The 21,739-nt window shown below is 38.7% G+C and overlaps 3 protein-coding genes across 4 annotated transcripts in view; 1 reads left to right on the top strand and 2 right to left on the bottom strand.

Annotated features, from left to right (window-relative positions):
- The window catches only part of LOC136781283 (zinc finger CCCH domain-containing protein 13-like), a 30,679-nt gene extending 24,834 nt beyond the window's left edge, over positions 1 to 5,845 (bottom strand). Inside the window, exon 1 of one of the 2 annotated variants that reach the window (XM_066740134.1) lies at positions 5,790 to 5,845. The gene's annotated coding sequence lies outside the window, so the exon portion shown is untranslated. Of the gene's footprint in view, positions 1 to 2,381; positions 2,581 to 5,789 lie in introns of those variants that run through there. The other variant, XM_066740133.1, reaches the window with a different exon arrangement.
- Positions 5,846 to 7,661: 1,816 nt separating this feature from the next.
- On the bottom strand, positions 7,662 to 10,493 carry LOC136781251 (U-scoloptoxin(01)-Cw1a-like). Its single transcript, XM_066740100.1, has 5 exons — positions 10,097 to 10,493; positions 9,840 to 9,933; positions 8,335 to 8,457; positions 8,137 to 8,238; positions 7,662 to 8,050 (listed from the first exon to the last, which is right to left on the bottom strand). The coding sequence occupies exons 2-5, from the start codon at positions 9,909 to 9,911 to the stop codon at positions 7,973 to 7,975; spliced, it is 375 nt and encodes a 124-aa protein (XP_066596197.1). The 5' UTR covers positions 9,912 to 9,933; positions 10,097 to 10,493; the 3' UTR covers positions 7,662 to 7,972.
- Positions 10,494 to 13,831: 3,338 nt separating this feature from the next.
- Positions 13,832 to 21,425, top strand: LOC136781435 (uncharacterized). Its single transcript, XM_066740346.1, has 4 exons — positions 13,832 to 13,944; positions 17,849 to 18,397; positions 18,877 to 19,023; positions 19,172 to 21,425. Exons 2-4 carry the CDS (start codon positions 17,987 to 17,989, stop codon positions 19,691 to 19,693), a joined length of 1,080 nt encoding a protein of 359 aa, XP_066596443.1. The 5' UTR covers positions 13,832 to 13,944; positions 17,849 to 17,986; the 3' UTR covers positions 19,694 to 21,425.
- Positions 21,426 to 21,739: the final 314 nt, after the last annotated feature.

The following is a 21,739-nucleotide window of genomic DNA, read 5'->3' as shown; positions in this document are numbered from 1 at the left end:
TGAAACGCGCGAAAACACGGTTAAATACGTAAGAGCTTGCTGGTTTCTCGGAGTGGAATAAATTAAAATGTGGAAAGTAATGAAAAACGGTGCTTTTGCTTGGTGGAGGATTAAAAAAGAGTTTTAGGAAGCGAGAGAAGAGGATATTATCATCCAGCAGTGTTTTAATTTCGCCAATGGCGAACATTGCGATCTCGTGGGAAAGGAGCTTTTTGCGAGGGTTTTCTTTTTTTGGATGCCACGACAGTTGCAAGAGTCCAATTAAAATCGATGATCTCCACGCTTGGGTTGGCGCTTCCTGTGACTAAACCAGTTGAAAGTCTAAGACGATTATTCGTGGATGAAACCAGTTCGCTCTTACCGTCGATACTCGCCAGGGAGATATAAGGAAAAAAATAAAATAAACGAATTAGCAACTGATGCTACATTAGCGAAAGTGTGGTCATTCGTTTCACAGTCATTGATTCTTGCCATTTTATTCCAATCGTTTCTTTGCAAAGTGGACATTTAACGTATATATAGAAATAATGCGAAGAAAGAGGCAAAAGCGAGAAGGTCGAATTGTGATTGATCGAAGGCGTCACGTGACAATTTGGAAGGACTCGAAAGATGCTTCTCGAAATTTTTCACAAATTTCCACCGCGAAGACTCAAAGTGTAACAGAAAAATGATATTCGCAATGACGAACGGATCTCAATAATTATGTAAAATCACCTCGACAAAACGGCTCTGATTAAACATTAAAGAGACAAAAAATTTATGTTCACCGAATAAAAAGGAATTCTTCAGTTATATTAGCCATTAAGAAATTAAAGCCTGTACCGCAAAACGATTCTTAACGTAATAGAAAAAATAATAGATTTTCGAGATTTTTCTAGAGAAATAATGAAGAGTTTCGTCACTTATAGACTTGGCAGCTGATTGCATTTCCCGAGTGCCTTATACGTTCGTGAAATAGTACTCGGTTTACAAGGTGATATACCATGTAACGCGAGCGTGAGAAAGATCATTGATAAAATGGCAATGTGTGGCTTATGCCAGAGTGCACAATATAGCTAATATATATATATATATATATAAAGCATGCATTTCCCAAGGCGTTACCCGACATCCAGATAAATTTACAGGACAGATCCGACGAAAGTGTAAATCCTCGCATACAAAAGTGACACCCGAGAGTAAATATATATCGATGTGTGTTATGTCAGGTTAAGTTAGGCCTGGAGGTCCATTTATAGAGCGCGCGCCTCAGAATCCTTTCCCGTCGTCTTTTAATTAGAGCGTTCCGAGTGTAAGGCACGGATAGTGTGAGAGAGAAGGCGCGCGATTGGCGAAAAAGAGCATGGCGAGCCTCCGGCTGAAAGGATCGTTAAATCTCGTAATGAAAATTCGAGAATACATCTTGTCATAGCAATTTCATTTTAAAGCAGGATTTTTGTCCAGATAACTCATTGTCTCGCGCACAGCTGCTGTTCCATCCCAGTCGGTGCAACACAATACGAGTTTTATTATTACGAGTGGCCGCAGATAAACTGTCGAAACCCAAAGTGACTCGTGCGTGCAGAAAGGTGGCTGGCTTTATGTCGAAATCAGAATCGCCAGTGATTTCTCTGCGTCTCTCTTTTTTCCATCGATTTCCATTTGCAATATTGTCTTCATCATCGACTGGATCCAACTGTCTCGATACGCGCGCAGAAACGTGAAAAAGGCGAGTCCAACCGCATATTGGCAAACCGAATGACGAATCGAGCGAAAAAGGCGAGATTTTTCCTTTCGGATATTTCTGCCTTATTATTCTCCGCACTCCATCGGAGCAAACGATGAATCAAGTTTGTTGCGTGAAAGACAGCTTTATTGTTCTCTCCTGCACGATTTTCCTTGGCTTTGGAGGAAAAACTTGATCGATCTTTACATCCCGAAATCTCGACACTCGAGACTCTGCTGGACTATATCGTTAGAAAGCTGTCTATGAGAAATTAGTTCCACGATGCGAGTTATAAAATAATGCTCAGCGACTATACATCACTGGGACTCTGGAGAATGTTTGCTCTACGAAATTAAATAATTGCGGACACTTTAATCATTTCTTCGGAGCTTTGTCCGTTTGAATATAAAAAGCACTATATATATAGAATCGAAGAAAATAGGATTCACTGCACGGTTCAATGGCCTCTCGAAAATTAACCGAGTGGTTTATTTGGGATGTGGCACTTGATCAAGGATTAGCATACGTGATATATAGCATTTAAGGATGAACGAGGTGAGAAAGGAGGCAGGAACAGTTGGATGTTAAGAAGAACGATCGACAGCACCGTGAACATAGACGCGGTACGTTGTTGAGGCCCCTGTGGGGTGGGGGGAAAAAACATGTGGAAACCGACCTGTCTCGCTCGACTCTGCTAGAATTTCGCTAATTCTTCATGAAAACGCAGCGTCCTCGCACGAAGACACGCACACTTTTGGTCACTCGAGCTATATATCTGACGATTCAGCTTCCGGTAGCACTGGTATCCTTTTGTCGCTTCTAATTTCTTCCTGAAACACTTTGCAACTGCGTGGGTGGAGAAAAAAATAAGCGCGCACGCGGTTTTGTATTTCAAGCGGAGAATTATTGATAAAAAAAAAATGGTGAGCCAGGCCGAGATCGATCCGGCCAAGCGACTTGGCGGACTGTGCGCGTCGATGGAAGTGAAAAAGCCGCTAGCGATTGCGGGCCCCGTCGTCTGGCGAGCTTTCTACCAGCGAGGATAAGGTCGAGTGGTGGGGGAAGAACAGTGGCGGGCCCGCACGGGCCCCTCGAGTCCCAACAGGCGGACAGTGGAGTAGTCTCTTGGGGATCCGTAAGCGCAGGACTCTGTTCTCCTCCTCCCATCAGCCGATGTCTGGACTCGCCTCTTATTATACCCGAGAACCACCCGATCTTTTCCCGCATCGTTCTTTCCGCTCATTTATTTCCATTCTTCGGTGCAAAACTGCTTCTTCCGCTGCACCGTTTTTCGCGTGCCATGTTTACAAATAATTTAGCGTAATCAATAGGTTCTTTGTCTGCTTGGGGAGAACTGGTTGTCGCCAATAATAAGTTGAGTCGGTACAAATCCACCGAGTCCTGCAAAACCCGCAACCTCGAAGAGTTCCTAAAATGATTGGTCGACGCTGGTACAGGAAATAGGAAGAGTGATGAATTTTTCCATTTATGAAAGAGACGTTGCTACTGGAAAATTTATTTGACTTTGGAACGTTTATTAATTTATCGCAAGAATGGAGGAGAGAGCGTTACGCGATGGATTATTTTTCTATCGCCGTCGTGTCTTGTCGCGAGTAACCGATTGATCGATAATGAATAATTAAACAGCGGAGTCTCTCGAGGCACAATACTATAAATATATAAACATGTGGCTAAGAATAAACTCGCGGAAGCTACGGGCGAGTCACTGTCAGACTGAAATAGAAGAGGGAGAAGAGCGGAGGACAATCGTCTGTGCAGTCACGGTTGTTTATGATCGTAGGCAATTTATAGTGATCAAAAGAGGCGCACGATGCACTGGCGAGTCGTACCTATGGAAGATTTATCAAAAGAAACAAAGTGAAAGTGGAACGCGCGCGGTTTTCTGACAAAGGACGTTTGAAGTAACTATTAGTGACATCCGCAGGCTCATCACGCCTAGGGCTTCCTTTTAGGGTTATGCACCAGCGTTATTAAATGTCTTCTTTTCCAAGAAAAACCAAATTAATTGCAATTTCAGAATTAACCGATTGCTTCTCATTGTGAAAGGGATCCCGATAGAAATCTCTCGTCACGAGGATCCTTTTTTACTCAATTACAGCTCGCAATGGAGTAACGGACGTCATTGGTCGAATTAAGGACCGATCGATATCTTTGATCGTTGTATCAATGCGAGTATGGAACGGAATCGTTGCAGCTTCAGACATTTATTTCAATCAGCGATGTGTACAGAATTAATTATGTAAAATAAAAACTAATATGGTTGATGGTGAGTTGATTCAACGGATAATTTATTGTCAATTTTATCAAGGATTAAGATCCTAGTCGCTGTGTGTCTGGAGATACGAGTATAACGATGTGAGAGAGTTAAGTGTGTATATATATATAGGTATATACGTTTAGAATTTTCCGGGAGAAACGAGAAAATTTACCAATGGACAGTATTGTTATTGTGCCTATGCACAACTGGACATTCTTATCTCAATATCATTCTGTCGGTACGCGAGTAGCGAATATGTCAAGTTTGGTACAAAACTATAAATATTGTCCCTTTTGCTCACACAGGGTTTTGAGAGAGTTAAGTGTATATATAGGTATATGTACATAGAATTCCAGGAGAAACAAGAAAATTTTCTAATGAGCAGTATTGTTATCATGCATATGCACAACTAAAGATTCTTATCTCAATATCATTCTGTCGGTACGCGAGTAGCGAATATGTCAAGTTTGGTACAAAACTATAAATATTGTCCCTTTTGCTCACACAGGCTTTCGCAGAGTGAATCCATCAAATTTAGCGAAGCATTCTCCATTACAGGTTTTATAGATGTTGGCCAAAGATTGGAGTTTGGTAAAATTTATATCGACGAAGGATTCGTTTACGTAACTCGAGGCTACCAATTGATAGTCGTAAAAGAAGCCTGTATATCGAGAACGGGTAAAAGTATAATTATACCTACGAGATGATTTGAAAAAGGCTGAAACTTTCAAAATCATCGAAGAAATTGCGAGGAATTTGAAATTGCTTTAAGGACGACGAATCCTTTGTTTCTTGCATCGAGCCAAGGTCTCTCGTTCTTCCTTTCCTACTTTTTTTGGCAAATCCTGCTTGACCGGAGCAAGAAAACGTCTTTTATCGCTGGGAAGGTCATTGCTATATGGGATGACTTATAAACGTGGATCCAAACGTGTGTTTGCTGAAGGATACTGATTCGTAAATCGACGAGCTTAATGTTCCAGCAGCTCAATTCTAAATTTACCATAGTTTCGTTCGATATGTCTAATCCCTTAATAAATTCGATGAAAATTGGTCAAAAGAATTATTCGCAAATCCTTCCAGCATGTATTCGATATTCCTGTTGAGTGATAGAAATGGAAGGTGACAAAGAATTCAATTCTTTAATGTATATATATATATATTTCTTTTATTAAAGACACAAGAAATTGTAGTGACGTGAACTCGTGGGTATTTAAACTCCCCATCGTGTACCTCCTCGATCACAGTAACACGTAACACACTTGTGCACGTAAACTCCTCGTCCGTGTGAGCCACTGGCCATCTCTACCGATTCACGCACGATACACGTGAAGAGCTTCGGACGAGTTCGGTAGGCTTCGGTGCAAATCGGGTGAAAGCAAGAACTGTACAGTGTTTTCAGACTTCTCTGTCTTTCGCAAATCTCCAATTTCTTGGTGAAAACCTTCTTCGCGATAAATTATTTAATCTAACAACGGTGTAACAGAGCAAGTGATAATATATTTTCATCAATTACCACTTGCCAAAGTTACTAAGAAATTATTTAATATTTATTTCTGATATAAAATTGAACATTGCAATTTTTATCACGTATAATTTTAGGTAATTAGAATTTGGCTTTATTTTAAAGGGAACTTTAGATAGAGCCTAGAGGGCGCCGAAGTTTATCATTATAAATAATTTATTTTGCTAAATATGTAAAATACGTATAGTTCACTGTTTCTTATAATACGCAAACGTTGAGCGAGTTCTTGAATTTTTATATTTATTTAAAAACTGATTTGAAAAACAAACTATTTCCTACCTCACCTTCGAGATAAAGCTGGTGACACACTGTTTTTAACGTGACATCCCCAAAAGATACATTCTACGGTATTGCACACCAATGTAAAGTGTTAACATTTAGAAAAATGAATATTCTCGATAAACGTTTATTTATAAAGTTATAAATTATTCAAAATACACTGCACGTATAGAAAAAACGAGAAGACAATCGCTCTATATATTCCTCTCTATATACACCGACTCAGCCAAACAAAGGTTCTTCATTAAAATTTCAGTAAAACACTATCAGAAAATTGCAAAAGACAAAGAGGCCCGAAATTTGTATACAGTTCTCCCTTACACCCGACGTGCACCGAAGCTCAACGAGCTCTACCGAAGGTCTTTACACAGATTGCCATAAAAGTGTACGTGAGGAGGAGGAGTTTGCTCACACGGACGATACACGTGTCTGTGTTAGTTCCCTTGGGGAAGCATGTGGTTAGGAGACGAAATACCCATAAGTTGACAACAACACCGTGCAAGAAACACATGGTTCATCCTGAGAGATTTGTCACGTGTCACACAGTGAGAGTTTTATATAGAAATTTTTCCTGAGAGAGAGAGAGAGAGAGAGAGAAATCCTATGAAGCACCGAATCGATGAGAATGAATCTTTGATGGTAATTCCACTGAAAGGTCCATCGGATAACAGGCAGATAATCGTAGAAAGGTTTCGTATTGCAAATCAGAATAGAATTTTACGTCGATAGGCATTGTAACGTTAGAAACGTTCATTGAAATAGTTTTCATATTTATGGGAGATTGCGCAATTGCAATTATAGATTTTCATGCACGCGTTGTGCGATACCAAGTTAATTTTAGATTCTTCCACTGCATCATCCTCTTACAATTATCGTAAGTTCTCACGATTACGATGCAGTCGTGAATCGTGGAAATCGCGAGTTAAATCAATTTTCTTGCGCCCACACTTGGATCTGCCAGGTTCTATTAGCTTACCTAAGCGACACTCTTTAATAACAGTTTGCTTTTACGTCCATTGGTGTGTGTTATATGATTATATATATCTATATGTTTTCATTACGGAAGAATTTTTTACTCTGCCCCTTATTTCCAAATGCTGCGAGTAATCTCATAATATATTTATTATAATGGAAAGCGGCGTGCTTGAATATTACAGAACGCTGTGAACAGTGCTTGTTAATTTTATTAGAAAATTACTAGCGATTTGTTCGAGAATTTTACAATAAAAAATACCAGATTTTCACAAAGGGTGTAATACGTTATATAGCTTTACGATAGACGGCAGGAAGTTGAAAATTTACATCAAACTTTCGTTGTTCCATCGAATTCAAGTATTTCAAGGAAATCGGATATCCTTCGATCGAGAAAACAGGTTGCAGGTGGATTTCTGCAGTTTCTGTATGCCTTATATATATTTCATTATTCAATATACGCGTATGCGCGATTGCTCGAAAATGATTGGAACGATTTTACTTGGTTGATACGAGGGAAAAAAGAAACGTGACACAGAGAGGCCGAGTTTGCATTGGCGTAACGAAGCATGCATGCAAAGAGGAAAAGTGTAGCGCTGCTGTGCCGATCAGAGAAGGAGAATATCGAACCAGCTGGCCGCTCACTTTCTATTGCCCAATCATGCCAAGAAATTGCCAGCGTTCGGCTCGATCCGCTTCTATCATCAGTCCACTGGACCCTAGGCTTTCGCACACCAGCCACTCTTTCGCGAAATTTTGGCCAATAACTGCGCTGAAAAATCGAGATTTTTTTTCCAAACGCTCTTTAAAGCTGCTCTGCTGTACCGTCTTTAAACTGGACAGTGTTTATACACACTTGTGCCTTTGATTTGGTGCGATAATTTATTCTACATTTATTTTCGTCTAATCTTACGCTACGTTAATCGGTAGCAAAATGTTACAAAGATCGTTATTCATCGTTCGTATAATCGAGATATTAATATTTTTGTGAAATATTATTTTTTTTAAATTCAAATTGATTTTACCGACGGTAGATCGCGAGGTTTCTGACTTATCGACGGAGCAGAAATCGGTAATGCAGGAGTTGTACAGTATCCTGTTAAAAACGAGATGATTGTACACGAATAATAAATTGGATTCTTGTGGTTGGAAGAAGAACTCGTTTCAAAAGATGCTTTTTATTAGTAAGTAATAATGTATCGGAGCTCGGTTGTTGTTATATTCGATTGCCATAGGCGTCCCTGTAGAGGTCGTCGTTGATGCCGTACAGTCGTGGGGAGTCGTTGCAGTCGACCTGTAAATGGAAGAGGGAAACGAGTGGAAAGATCGGTTGAGATTTCAAATTTCTGCAGTGTACTTCTCGACTTGAGCAACACGTACCTTGAACCACCAATCACAGACGCGAGTAGTTTGACTGAAAACGGTACCGTTTGGGCACAGGAAACTAAATTTTCGTCCTCCCGGCAAACACCAGTGCCATACCTGTAATTGATCGTTCGAACGATGAGTAATAGGGGGGGGGGGGGGGATGATCGTTTATCACACTCATTACTTTATAGAAATAGACGAAATATTCACCTGACATCTGGCTTCAGGGTCGGCGTAATATCCAGCTATTTTACCTCTGCAGGTAAACGTTAAGCCGAACGGCACAGAATTATAAATCGGATAGTCCACGCCAGGTGTATAACCGTCCACTTGCTGGAATGTTAATGAATTATTCAAGATTCTTTTATACCTTGCCGCATATACTTTAAGATCAGATTAAATGTCATTATCCAGCTTTAAAAGAACAGGTGACATCCTTAAACCATCTCCCCTTTCACCCAATTTTACGAATAATTTACAAGTACTCAAGATTGCAAAATTTCTGTATATATATATATATATCCAATAAAGAAACCTTTTTCAAATTCACGATTGGAAAATTGTGTAATTATTGTTAAATAGGAAAATTTTGAATAGGGATCGCTTTAAATTGCAAATGCTGGATTTCGTAACAAAGTGCGCGTTTTCGTATCAGGAGAAGCACTGATTTGCGTTGGAACTATGGTGAATAATGACATCACGGTGGCTTTCCATCGAAAGACAATGATGGTCTGTTTCATCATGCATCTTCGGAGATGAGTACGGGCCCAAACCATAATACCCCCTCCCCTCGTAAAACGGACTTCCGGAACACTGCGTATTCTCTCGACTCGATACGAAGAGAATGCCTAATTGTTTTATTATTTACTTGCAACCGGCGCAACAGGATATTTATATTTATTATTACATTAAGACAAAAATATTACAACAAATAAATGACGAAACTCGAGAAAGAAACTAACCGATTTCCATATAAAAGTCATAAAAAAGATGTAAAAGTTAATATATCACAATGATCGCGGTTAATCTCGATAAGCACTTTGAGGAGTTTTTTGTTGTCCGTCGAAATCTTTACGATCGCCCGATGGAGGCGAGAGATCGAACACAAAAATACTCGCATATCCGCTTGCGAGGAACAATGTAAGCCAACTTCCGGCTGGCACGTGCACCCACTGGACTGACTGCTGTGTTGCAATGCTCGTTTTATTCTCTTTTTTTTCTTTCTCCTTCTGTTTCTACTCCGCACCAATGATCCATCTTCCAATCTCGATGGTAAAAATATGCTGTATATGTATATATATATATATATGTCTAAATAATGTTATTAAACAAAAGGAAAAAGAATGTCAGAACCCTCCAGCGTTTCAGTCCATTTGCATAAACACGTAACTAACGTAATTGAAACATGCTGTGCACCAGGCTAGGATTTACTCAATGGGAAAGCAGGAGATTCGCGTAAGTCGCTGTAATTAATTAATTACTTAACGTTACACCACATATGGTAAGAAGATGACGCGAGAGATACAGTCGAGTGTTTGTCATTGTTGCGCGGTAACGCGTGAGAGTCTACCCCGTAAATAATAACATTTTCACTCGTGCCAGCGAATAATCAATTTTGCCAAACCGTCGGGTAAGCAAACTGTACTTGTGCAAGTGATTGCGAGTTTTCAGTTAAAATTGTATTATTTCATTGTTGTTGTTGTTGCAGCACTCACCGCTAACGTTTGGTAAACGAGAACGAAGCCGAAAAGCAACACTGCGCATAAAATTTGGTACCTCGAAATCATCTTCAACGTGAGGACGATGATTCTGGAAAAGAACATTTATATACGCATGAAGATCCTCTCGAAGGGAAATTATTTTACGAGAGATTGAAATGATTGGTTTGATAGTGCGAAATTATGGCAGGGGTTTTAAATTCGCTATGAGAGAAATGACAAGTTATATTAAAGACTGATCTTCAAGGATGGACCTTTGTTAAACTTTCAGCCTCCTTAATCAATCAGCAACGTCCTTCCACGCGAGTTTCATTTATCTCGCAATTCTTCTTCGTATATGTCGCTGATAAATCTAATTTGGAACGCTTATATTCACACACTGATTTTTGCTGGATGGATCCTCCACCAAGTCACAATTCGCAATGTGCTCCGGGCCACCCGTGCTTTCCACAAGAATGTTTATTGAGGATAATGCACGAGTTGGTGGGTATATATATGGATTTCGAGATCTGCAGGAAAAGGAGGGGTTCTGAGAGCCCCCCTTTCTCAGGGCTCCCACAACGCGACGAGCCAGCATGGAGAAAGAGAAGATCCCAAGGAGCCAATTGCTGGGTGGATGAGGAACGGCTGGTGGAATGGGACACAATCGTACTTTTGCAGACTCCTGCGATGCTAGCTTATGCAAGCGGCTTGCTCTTATACCCGTGAAAACACTTATGACACACGTACTTGAACATCCTGTCACGATAGGTTTACAACTGAAAATTTTGTCAAACAAAAGAAAATCCATTTTCTTTATCTCCATTTCGTTGGAATTAATCGTCGTCGTCATCATCGTCAACAACCTTGGGTTGCTCGTGGACTCCTCGTCGAGATTCTGATCTCGATAGGCCAATTATCCCCAATTTTAGCTCCTTGTTATACAAACCAGTTTACATCTTTCGGTGCACTAAAACATTCTTTACATTCACTGGAATAACAGAAAATACGAGCACTATTCAATTATATTTTTAAAGATATGGAGAAACTTTTCCATTGGCCAATTTGAAATTGCCATTCAAGTTTTATCTGTTCGAGCCCTTTTGTGGTGTTAAAAAATCATTTCTTCCAGCAGGTTAAGGAGAAAATGGCCGTATAATTGGGAGCGATAAACGAAATGTTTCGTCAGTTCACAGCAGAGTTAAGTCATACACCCATCGTGTTTCATTACACCTAACAGCTTGAGCCAACTTTTTCAATCGTCGGATATAAAAGTGTACTACCGTTATCAGAACGAATGGATTGTCTCTTGGAAACAATGTTTCAGCATCAGGAAACATATATACGTGTCTAAGGTTTTGATAAATCACCGGAATCTCACATACCGTGTTTTCATTGCGTTGCCATAATGTGCATTCTCGAGGAACTCTATTCAGATTATACTTTCGCAATTTGCTAAAGACCATACAACATTTGTATCGATACCAAATATTCATAATTACTTTCTTGTGATTAATTCAAACCTCTCGATCATTCTACGGATGCTCTATAAATTTTAGAGGAACTCGACTGAGATTATTTATGCAATCTGTCAAAAACCATAAATTATACTCTCATCACTGAACTGTAGTAATTAATTCTTTGTGAAAATTAAAGTATTGCTCGATCATATTATCGATCCTGTACGAATTTTCAAGGAACTTAATTGTCGTTACTCTGCAATCTACCAAACACCATAAATACGTGTACCAAATACAACAGCACTAAACGAGAATGGTTGATCCTACGTGAAAAATTAAATCTCCACTGGATCATCCTATGGATGCTGCAGAAACGATCCAAGGGTAACGAGGGATGACTCATTTTCACGAAATTTCACGCTTTGACGCGAATATTTTCATGGAGGGTAAGAAAAAAAAGGCAGGATGTGTAATCCGTGCAATATGCAAACATTGGGACCTTGGATGTGAGATAAAACTGCTGGTTGTCGATAAGGGTGACGTGTGATGAGGATTTTCCGTTGCTACTCCGAGTATTCCCAAAGAAGAGCATATCTGATCGTGGGAGTCTGTAATTTTGGATTCTGCGAGCTATGCAAAATAATGGAAGTCTCGTTTGATCCTGAAGGAGAGATAGCTTCGTTTCGAAACTTGGGACGATCGTACACGTGTATCTAAAAATGTTTTAATAAATGGTATTCCAAGTTTCGCTACAGTCCTATACAATTATATATATATATATATATATATATATATATGCTGGTCAGTATTAATTACAATGATAATTAAGAGATGAGTAGTTGTTAAAGAAAATCATACGTCTGTCATAATTAAAAAAACATTTTAAAAATGGTTCTTCTGGCGGATAATCGAGGAATCGAGCAAAGCTTACAGGACTCGCATTCGATCGGTAGCATCGGAGTACGTGCCACGAAAATTACGGTGGCAGCTAAACGGAAGTGGCTAAATACAAAGGATGCAAATGAGAGAGATAAAAATCCAGGTTTCCGTTCGATACGGTGGATTTAGTTAAGTTTAGTATTTATCGAACAAATTAACGATGAAGAAATTACAGGTTTCGAGTGTGACGTAATGTGAAAAAATGGTGCTGTATATTTACGAGAGTTCAAACATGGTCGTTTCGCGGAGCGTTGTTAGGATCGATTGGATTTGACTGATTGTGCAAAATTGAGCTTCCATTGGAAATTGCAAAATTGCAACGACGATGCTTTCCATGCTTAATCGTGGCGAGACAAGGGAAGCTAATGCAACGATGGTTTGTCTCACGAGTCGAGGAGGAGAGCATTTTCCAGCAATCCTGCCATTTTCTTCGCGATGAGTTTCACCGCATTCAATCGTAAATGTAATAAGAGGACCTTCCCACGAATACCTTATACGAATATTTCGTAATCGACTCGATATGTAATTAACGAGCAGCTAGATTACTCAATTAAGAGATTCTCTCCTCTGCGTTCATCCATTTCTATCAACGTCGTGCGAATTTTATTCGATTCCATCCCATTTCCACGATTCCTATCCCCCCTCCTCGTTTCAAGAATTATTATACGTTCTTACAGAAAAATGTGAGGTTCGTCGATGAATTTTTCTACGCGAATGAATTCAGAACATTTCTAACATTTAACCGGTGCAATTTAATTTGTCATAATTATTCATATTCCGTTTTCCCTGTCAAAAATTTCTCATGCACGGAGAGTCGAGTACCTGGAAAGTTCTTCTCACGTTTTTTCTAACATTCTTACTATTATATATATATATATATATATATATGTTAATTGTACAGTATTTGATATCTTGGTCGCTCGTATATGCTCTCGTATTACGAAACATTAATAACAACTCTGCACACTGAAAATTCTTAGGTGAGATTTATAAAGCGACGTTTTATTTGTTAATTTACGAAGAACTTTCCAACATAACAATTTATCATTGGATCCTCGATTGCCTCTTTGTATTCCAACGCGATCGAATCGAACAGCTGATTTTTCACTCGATCCGAATCTGCTGCAGCATTACATAAGATTCACTGCCATCTTCTTCGTTTTCCACATCGTGATAAATTATGTAACTCGGAAGATACTCATCATTGCTGACGAGATGACTAATATTTAGGATCGTTCGAAAAAAGATAAGTGAAAATTTTTTCTTCCCTCCAATTGACTCGTTATATCACGAAATGATCGAAACTTACGAATATTTTTCCAAATCCTTTTTAAACATCGGATAATTCAAAGTCAAAGTCTTATAATTAAAAAGAATTAATTAGCGAGATAAAATCGAGTACTCTCCTATCTTTATAATTATTACAAATCCACGAGAGGTCGTATAGCACATTGCAGTATTTTCAAAAATTTCTTTAAAAAATGAATTTGATGGTCAATGCAAGTTTGTTCGTATTGGATAAAGAGCGGATTGTGGCACGCAGGCGTAGAACGGAAGCATCATAGCCAAGTGGTCGCTGAAAGTTGCGCTCTCAGTTTTATCAGTTCGAGCGAGCGAGCCGCCACTGCTCGTACACGTCCCAGATTTTCAGCGACGCATTCCACAGCTGCTCGAAAAAATTATTCCATCACACCTGTCAGCCCAGTTTTTACCAAAAACACAAGGTAAATCCCCTGGGGATTCTTCACCCCTCGTTCTTTTCATTATACCATTTTTATTGTCATACCTTAAATTATTCCCAGCATCTTATGCAGTGTATTTTATATATATATATATATATATACTGGTTTGATAGGAATTGTTATTTAGCGTTATTAGGTGCATTTCCCATCTAACTTTTCCCTCGATATAACACCTATCCTGTCATTCGTACTTTTGCATCAATGGTGAACGAAAATTAATATTTGTATATTATCGACGATCGAGTGGAATAATTTATTAAATTACTTCGTCAGTGTTTTTTAGTCTAACGACTTTTTTGCAAAAGTTAATTTAATTAGGCTTAATTGTCTCGCGTGCATTATGCATGAGGAGAAAGGTTTCGCTCATCCAAGTGCACTCTAATGATTTTTTAAACGATTTCGCATGAGCATTTTTTTCTCGGCTTGCAATTGTCTATTTTATTCGAGAAGAAGAGGATCGCGATTAAAGGGGCGAGTGTTTATTTTGAAGAGGGATTTACTTGGTCCTTTAAATAAATAAATAATGTATAGGAAATAGCAGTTCGATCGTGAGGTTTCCATATAACGACACGCAAATAATAATCTTCGCCTTTCTCTTATATGTATATATATATACTACACGTTTTATTATTTGACTCTGGTAGTATAGCTTCGATAATATTCTTAATTAATCGTTTTCCCGAGCTACATATTTGTAGCGCGCTAACTGTAGTTTACACGTGCGCGTTACAATAATATTACGAGATTCGCTGTGTCGAGCTATTTAGGATCGGTGAAATATTTGGCAAATTTTTATTTTCCCTTTACCAAATTTTGCAGGTGTTTGCACGATTCTTTCTTCATTCGTCTCACCACAATAAATCTTTGTCTATTTATCTTGAAACTGAGGTCGCTCGCCAATCTAGCATTTTTGATAACGTTGTTGATAGTGGGCTATCGTTAATCGACCTAAAAATTTTATTATTCGTGAAGGTGTAAAATGTTTCAATGTTGGATTGATAAAGCTTTATCTTATGTTTTAATTGAATTTGCAAACACGATTTATTTGCATAAATCAAATAAAATGGACGATGGAATAATTGCAAAAATTAAGAAATTTATATAACACATTGTTTCCTTAGCAACAATAACCTTCTCTTATATATATATATATATATATATATATGATTGTTAAAAGGCCAGTTGGAAGATAATGAAAATTACGCTATTACAATTCTACAACGGTTAATTGCATCGACGTGCAGCTGCTTGTATATAATAGAAACAACAAATATAATCGTTTCTTTTCGAACGCTAGTGTCATCGAGAGAAAATGATTAAAAACTCTCCTACATAAACGGCATTGCACTATTTATATTGGAGCAGCTGCGAATTTGTTACACTCGATTACAATCACAGGTCGATTGTTTTACTGATAAGCGAGCAGCCAATCAGGATCGGTCGACTCGTATACAGGCTGGAAACGTGACGCAGCTTTGTCTTATCGCGGAGAAACGTCCATTCTAAGAAAGGAATCTTCGGTTACACGCGATTCTTCATTATTACTCGTTTCAATGGAGCACAATTAGAGCCGGACGCTCCGATCGCACGAAATTCGCTGAAAACAACGTCGCTCGATCTCCGAACGCTGTGGCGGAGACTCGAAAGGCTCTCTATTGAACCAACAAACGATTCTCGCAAATTCGTTCGATCGGATTGGTAAGTACCCAGGAAGAATTCTTAAAACTGCGAGGATTAGCGCGAAGCTGAAACGAGGCAAAAAGTGCATTTTGCCAGTCAGATTCTTCTCGCTGGAACTATTCCATCGTTCAGTGAACTTGAATTACTTGGTACAGCGTGAGAAAACTCGGTGACTCCGCAGGATCGATCGTTTTGCTCGAACAATTTCGCTGATGCTCGAGTTTCGCACGGCAAATGGACTATTGGAATATGTTTGGAATGTTTTTTTTGCTCGTGTAGAAAAATGCGATGCGAGAGAGTGGAGGAAAAAATTTGTGCGCAGCTTGGAGAGTCATTGTTCGTATATTCGAGGAGGAACGTTGGCGAAAATACGCGTTTGAAACTCGTTCGTGACAAGAGTATTATGGTTTCCGGTCTGACATCCAGCAACGCTTCCGGTCATAGCGCCACCCTCGCGTGGATCCGAAATGAAAAGGGGGACTCGCTCGCTCGCTTTCGCACCGTTGCTCACGAATTAAACAATGCGCACGCACTTTCCTTTCTATTTTTCCTGCCATCCGTGAATCTCTCAAAGAGCAGAAACAGTCTCCGTGCATGGACGGGGAGAAAAAACATTTTTTGCATCCGCCAACTCGCGCGTTAAATCCGGAACGCGTTGGCGATGGCCGAGCATCAGCGATCATGCGTTCTTCGTCGATTGGCTCGCGAGCGAGGCGTTCGCAGAGATTCGTCGAAATCCGTCGTGCAGAGCGGAGAAGGTGGATCGTTCGTTGGTGTCGAGTCTTGCGAATCTCGTCGCGTATGATTTGCGAAATTTATATCGTGAATTTATTATCAAAGTCAAAGTTGTGCTCGGACTTAACGGAAACTGAGAAAAACCGTAATAACGAGCAAAGAGCTGGACTGGGCAGTTCTATTGCTTCGATCGTTTTCATCTTCGAGGGCTACCGTTACTATAATGTATACGCGCGCCTTGGGATTCTTATGTTTGTATAATTTATTTTTCACAGGGAAATAATTAAACAGGCAAAGGTAAAAGATTTTCATATGGAATTATTGACATTGTCTTTATTCGATATCGATCATCGAACACGTTAATTTGAAAAGTAAATAAAGTAAGGATTGATATAGATAATAATTAATTTTAGTAATTTATTAAATTAAAGCAAAGATAAATATCGAGTAATAAAATTATATAAACGCGTTGGTGCTCTGCAGCATCTTAAAGTACCGGTCATTTAAAAGACTTTTTTGTCACTGCTTCGATGAAATTAGCGAAAGATTGGTTTTGCCGCGGAAATGACAAATGACTCGAAACGTAAAAGTATCGTTTCGTAACAGCGTTTTTGCGACGGTTGGCTCATCACGATTCACGACCTCCGGTGTCGAATTCTCGGCTTTTGAATTGACTGGTGCTCGCGCGTGCGCGACCAAGTGCACGGATACACTGACAATGGCGAGCACACACGGACACCTGTACGAGTCGGGGTCTACACGCATTAATGAATCCCTCCACACCTGACAATTGATCACCTGACTCACTTCCTGCTGGCGTCGCTTCAACAGCCACCTGCGCTCCTCGTAAAAGCATTCATGTATATACATGTGTGTGTGTGTCTTCCTGATATCAATACAATGCTAGAGACCTTATGCTCTCGTATACGTTACAAAAACTACCCTCCCAGCTGATGGGCAAATTACGTTGACTCTACGTAACTATATATGTATACATTGTGCGAATCCCGATTAATTTATTCAAGCTCTATAAAAAAATTCACCCTCGATCACAGCAGGCGCACAACGAGCGTTTCTTCTATTTATATATATATATATATATAAGTATAATAAATTTACTCGAAGAGAATTAAAGTATGCATAAATCTTGAGATTATAACGGACTAAGAAAGGTGAAAGAGAGAGAGAGAGAGAGAAAGAGGATGCAAGGTGCAGCACGTGCTGCTCGACAGCTGTTTTCCCATTTGAGACGGGCCGTTGTAGACCAAGCTCGATTTAAGGGCCCGATGCAATTTTCGATAATAATAATAATAAGGATAATAACGGGCAAATATTGCCCCCTAAGTCGTCCGTTACAAGACTAACAGCGTGTGGAAACAGAAACTTATTTACTTTCTTCCCGAAACTCGAGTCTCTCGACTTCTTGAGGGTACGTCAGGATAACGGTTTCCGTTGCATTTTCTAATTACAGAATTAAGGGAGAGGGAAGATGAGGATGAGGAGGAGGAATTTGGGAGAGGTGGCTATTGGAAGGAAATGACGAGGGACATTTTTGGAGGATTACGAGAATTTCTGTTAATTGGAGAACCAAGAGGGGAGTGATGAGAAGATGGAGGTGGGCTATGCAAAGCGAACCGGAAGTGTAATGGTGGATGATGAGGAATTTGGCTTTACGAGGAGAGACGATAGGATCCTTCGAAAGGTCCTGACGGTTGGAAGCGGGGGGGAGGGGCGGATGTCTCGAGGGGCCCAAGGGGTCAGGGGGGGGGGAGGAGGAGGAAACGGTGGTAGCGTTGGCGGTAACGGCGAGGGTGGGGGTGGCGATGGAGGTGGAGGGGGAGGGGAAGCAAAGCCTCAGGACCTCGGTGGACTCGGCCGGCTCGGCCTACCAGTCCTGCCACCGCCGGTTTCTACAACCGCCGCCTCTTCAGTTGCTCGTGCCACGCCGGACATTCCAAACGTCGTCGAGTATCATTTAAAAGTCAAGCCGAGAGTTCAAACAGCCACTGATAACAAACAGGTCAGCACATTTTTTTCATTTCTATGCAGCTTTTTGATATTTCCGCAAACTATCCCGATTTTTGCAATATATATATATATATATATATTTATACCGATAGTACGTTTCTTGCTACTCGTAAAAGGATTCCTGGAATTTTATTTTCATTTCTCAGTAATTTCACCACTGTTTTAATTCAATAAAGTAATAATTACAAGTGATTTTGAATATATTGTATCTTTAGATATTACACTCTTGCTTCTTTTTGGTTAATGATCCAGCTACTTTGTTTAATTTAACTTTTTCTACATAGTTTCGCTTTCTCTCTATTTTGAGTCGTAGAACTATCGTGCTCAGCAGTGGGTGAAGGTTATTTCAGCGTAATTATTATATATCAGATAATAATGTGTGACTGGTGTGGAGAGTAAATAAATTGAAGTAATTGAGAAATTTGCGGTAAATGTAACCTCCTTATTAAAAATAAATGTTTGTTTATTCAGAGAGTCCAAGTCGAAGGAGAAATGAAGAAAGAGAAATCCACGACGACGTGTTCCAGCGACAAGAAGGAACTATTGTCAAAGTTGTCACGACTGTCGATTGATAGCAATGTTTTCGAAGGGTCGACGGACCTTCCACAGGTGTTCCAGGTAAAACTTCTCATATTTCAGTCTCTCAAAAAAATATTTCACAGTCCCCGTCTCGTCGCAACTCCATTTTGTGCGAAAGTATATAACAATAGCTTAAGACGCAAAAGAATTGACATTGACGCGTGTGTTAACCGAATGATGTTTTCAGGTGAAATATCTCGGCTCGCACGATGCGAGAGGTTTATGGGGCATAAAACACACGAGACGCCCGGTCGATAATATGGTGACCGCAGCCAAATCCTTACCAACCAATACTATGTTACCTTTGGTGAAACTGGTCGTGTCGCAGGAAGGCGTAGCTTTGCTACCTCTGGATAAAAGGAAACAAGAGCTGGAGTCCCTCAGGATGTACCCCATAGAAACGATATCGTACGGGGTGCAAGATCTGGTTTACACGAGGGTCTTCTCCATGATCGTTGTTCGCGAAACTGACAACTTCAGGAGAGTATCACCATTCGAGTGTCATGGATTCGTTTGCGAATCCAAGCATCATGCTAGACAGCTCACGTTCGCTCTAGCAACAGCTTTTGATATTTATTCGAGAATGATAAAAGCCCAAGACAAGACTCAAACTGGTACCAATGGCAACCATCTTAGAAAAAGGTTTGCAATCGACTTAAGAAGCCCCGACGAGATTGAAGCTGATCTTACGTTGGATTCCGAGGCGTAGTTTTTTTTTTTTTTTTTGCTATTTCTTACTTTGCTAATAGTTCATGGAACCAAGCAAGATTATTAGATGCTTGTTAATTGTTTAATAAAGTGGGTGGAAAAATTGTTTTTCGAGCTCACTTTCTTGTACGAGGAAAGTTTTTGTATTTGATGAAACACAACGAGGCTAACTATATATATATATATATAGTTGAAAAAGCTTTCTCTTTTAATTTGTATGTTTGTAGTATTGTAACAGCAATCAATTATTTTCACTGCGAGTAAATTTTTAGTAATATTTATACAGTTCGTTTCGAGTATAAGGCAAGACAGGGTCTTAGTCATTGTTCAGGTTTAAGATGATTTTTATTATGCATTCATAAATTAATTGAATGTCAGTGACGTATCATTGGTCCCGTTACAAAGGAACTGTCATGCGAATACGGATGAGCAGAGTTTGCGCGACAGATGTCCATCAAGTTACCATATACAAATTCTAAGCTGACGAAGAAATTGCTTTCAGTGCTCCTATGGAAATAAATCAAGAAATTATTCTTTAGATTTTCAATATCATATGGGCAATTATTGTTGTTTTTTGTTAATTATTTTATGAATATTGCGAACAGAGGAGTATTTGTACCAATAACTGTCCGCAACATGATGGCTAGCTATCCAAAGATATTGAATATAGACAGAGAATGAAAACAGCGATATGCATCCGAATGAACAATCTTCGATCAAAGGAATTTTATACATTTGCAAGGCTCCAAGATCAAAGCATAAAATACAAAAATTTCTTTGTAAGGGTAACAGGTTTTTTCCTTAGATTTCTCATCTTTTTACAGCTTTTATTATATATCTCTTAATTCATTTCGAGAGTTCAATCTGTAGGATTTCATTCCAGCCTCGATAGGGTTAGGCAAGCCAATTTTGCAAATAGACGAAACCTTGTTACACAGAGATTTTTCCTAATGATGGTATATAGAATCTTAAAACATCAATTTTTAATCCTTCTATAGTTTAATTAGTTTCATTGTTTATTACAGATATCACGTTTTTCTCAAGTATATAATTTCAATCGCTACGTTTAAAGAGATAAATTGAAAAAAATATGATAATTTTTTCGTAGTCCAATAAAAAAAATAATCTTACATATGCCATCGTTAGGAAATAATCACTGTAGTTTAAAAAAAAGCAGATACAGTGTAAGTTAAACTAAAACTTGATTTGGATTAAATTCTAGCCGCTATGAGTATATGTTAGTGTAGTTGTTACTTACTAACGTTTGTTTCAATATTTAATATTTTTAATTTTCTGCTAATGCACCTTATAAGATAAAATTTGTTATTTATGTTAAGTTGTGGGTTTACGGTTCGCTAATTCGTTCCTTCCTGATCAATATTGATTCTTAAAGACGAGCGAAATTAACATTATATCATCGAATAATGCACTGTAAACCCTGCACATTGTTATCCTTATTTTAAGTTACAAGACCAATATCGACACATATCATTGTAAATACTAATAATTATCAGTTAAAGTTTTTTACATGAAACTTTATTAGAGATATATACGGGAATGCAGGCTACATAAAATATGAAAGCTATGCTAGATCGTTTACTACAAAATTATTTTATAGCTCTTATGTCTCTAAAGTCAGAGTCTACATTTAATTCTATGAAATTTAGGCTTGGGACATTGTGTAACACTTTCTTGTAAATACATGTATTTCATTAAACAAAGATTCTTTTCAATGGACAGTATTAATCATGTATTAAAGATAAGTTTGCATTATCAAGTATAAAATTATTATATTTAGTATATTTATTGCACGATAATTCTTTACTTTCTACACTATATTGTTACTTTAATTATTATCTATATAAAAATGAGTAAAACGAAATAAACATTTACTTTCAATCTTTTTATTACACGCGATTGTACATAAATAACCCTAACTGAGCTTCATTAAAAATAAAAAAAAGATATAGTCCTCTATGTGAAAACATTGTTAACCTAAGGCTTGGCACAAGTTTGTTAATTTATATATATATATATATATATATAT

This window comes from Prorops nasuta, unplaced genomic scaffold, assembly GCF_024137725.1.
Source record: "Prorops nasuta isolate Cenicafe-Biocafe unplaced genomic scaffold, Cenicafe_Pnas_1.2 PNAS00022, whole genome shotgun sequence".
In the NCBI taxonomy this organism is placed as follows: domain Eukaryota; kingdom Metazoa; phylum Arthropoda; class Insecta; order Hymenoptera; family Bethylidae; genus Prorops; species Prorops nasuta.
This window is presented reverse-complemented; position numbering and strand designations above follow the sequence as displayed.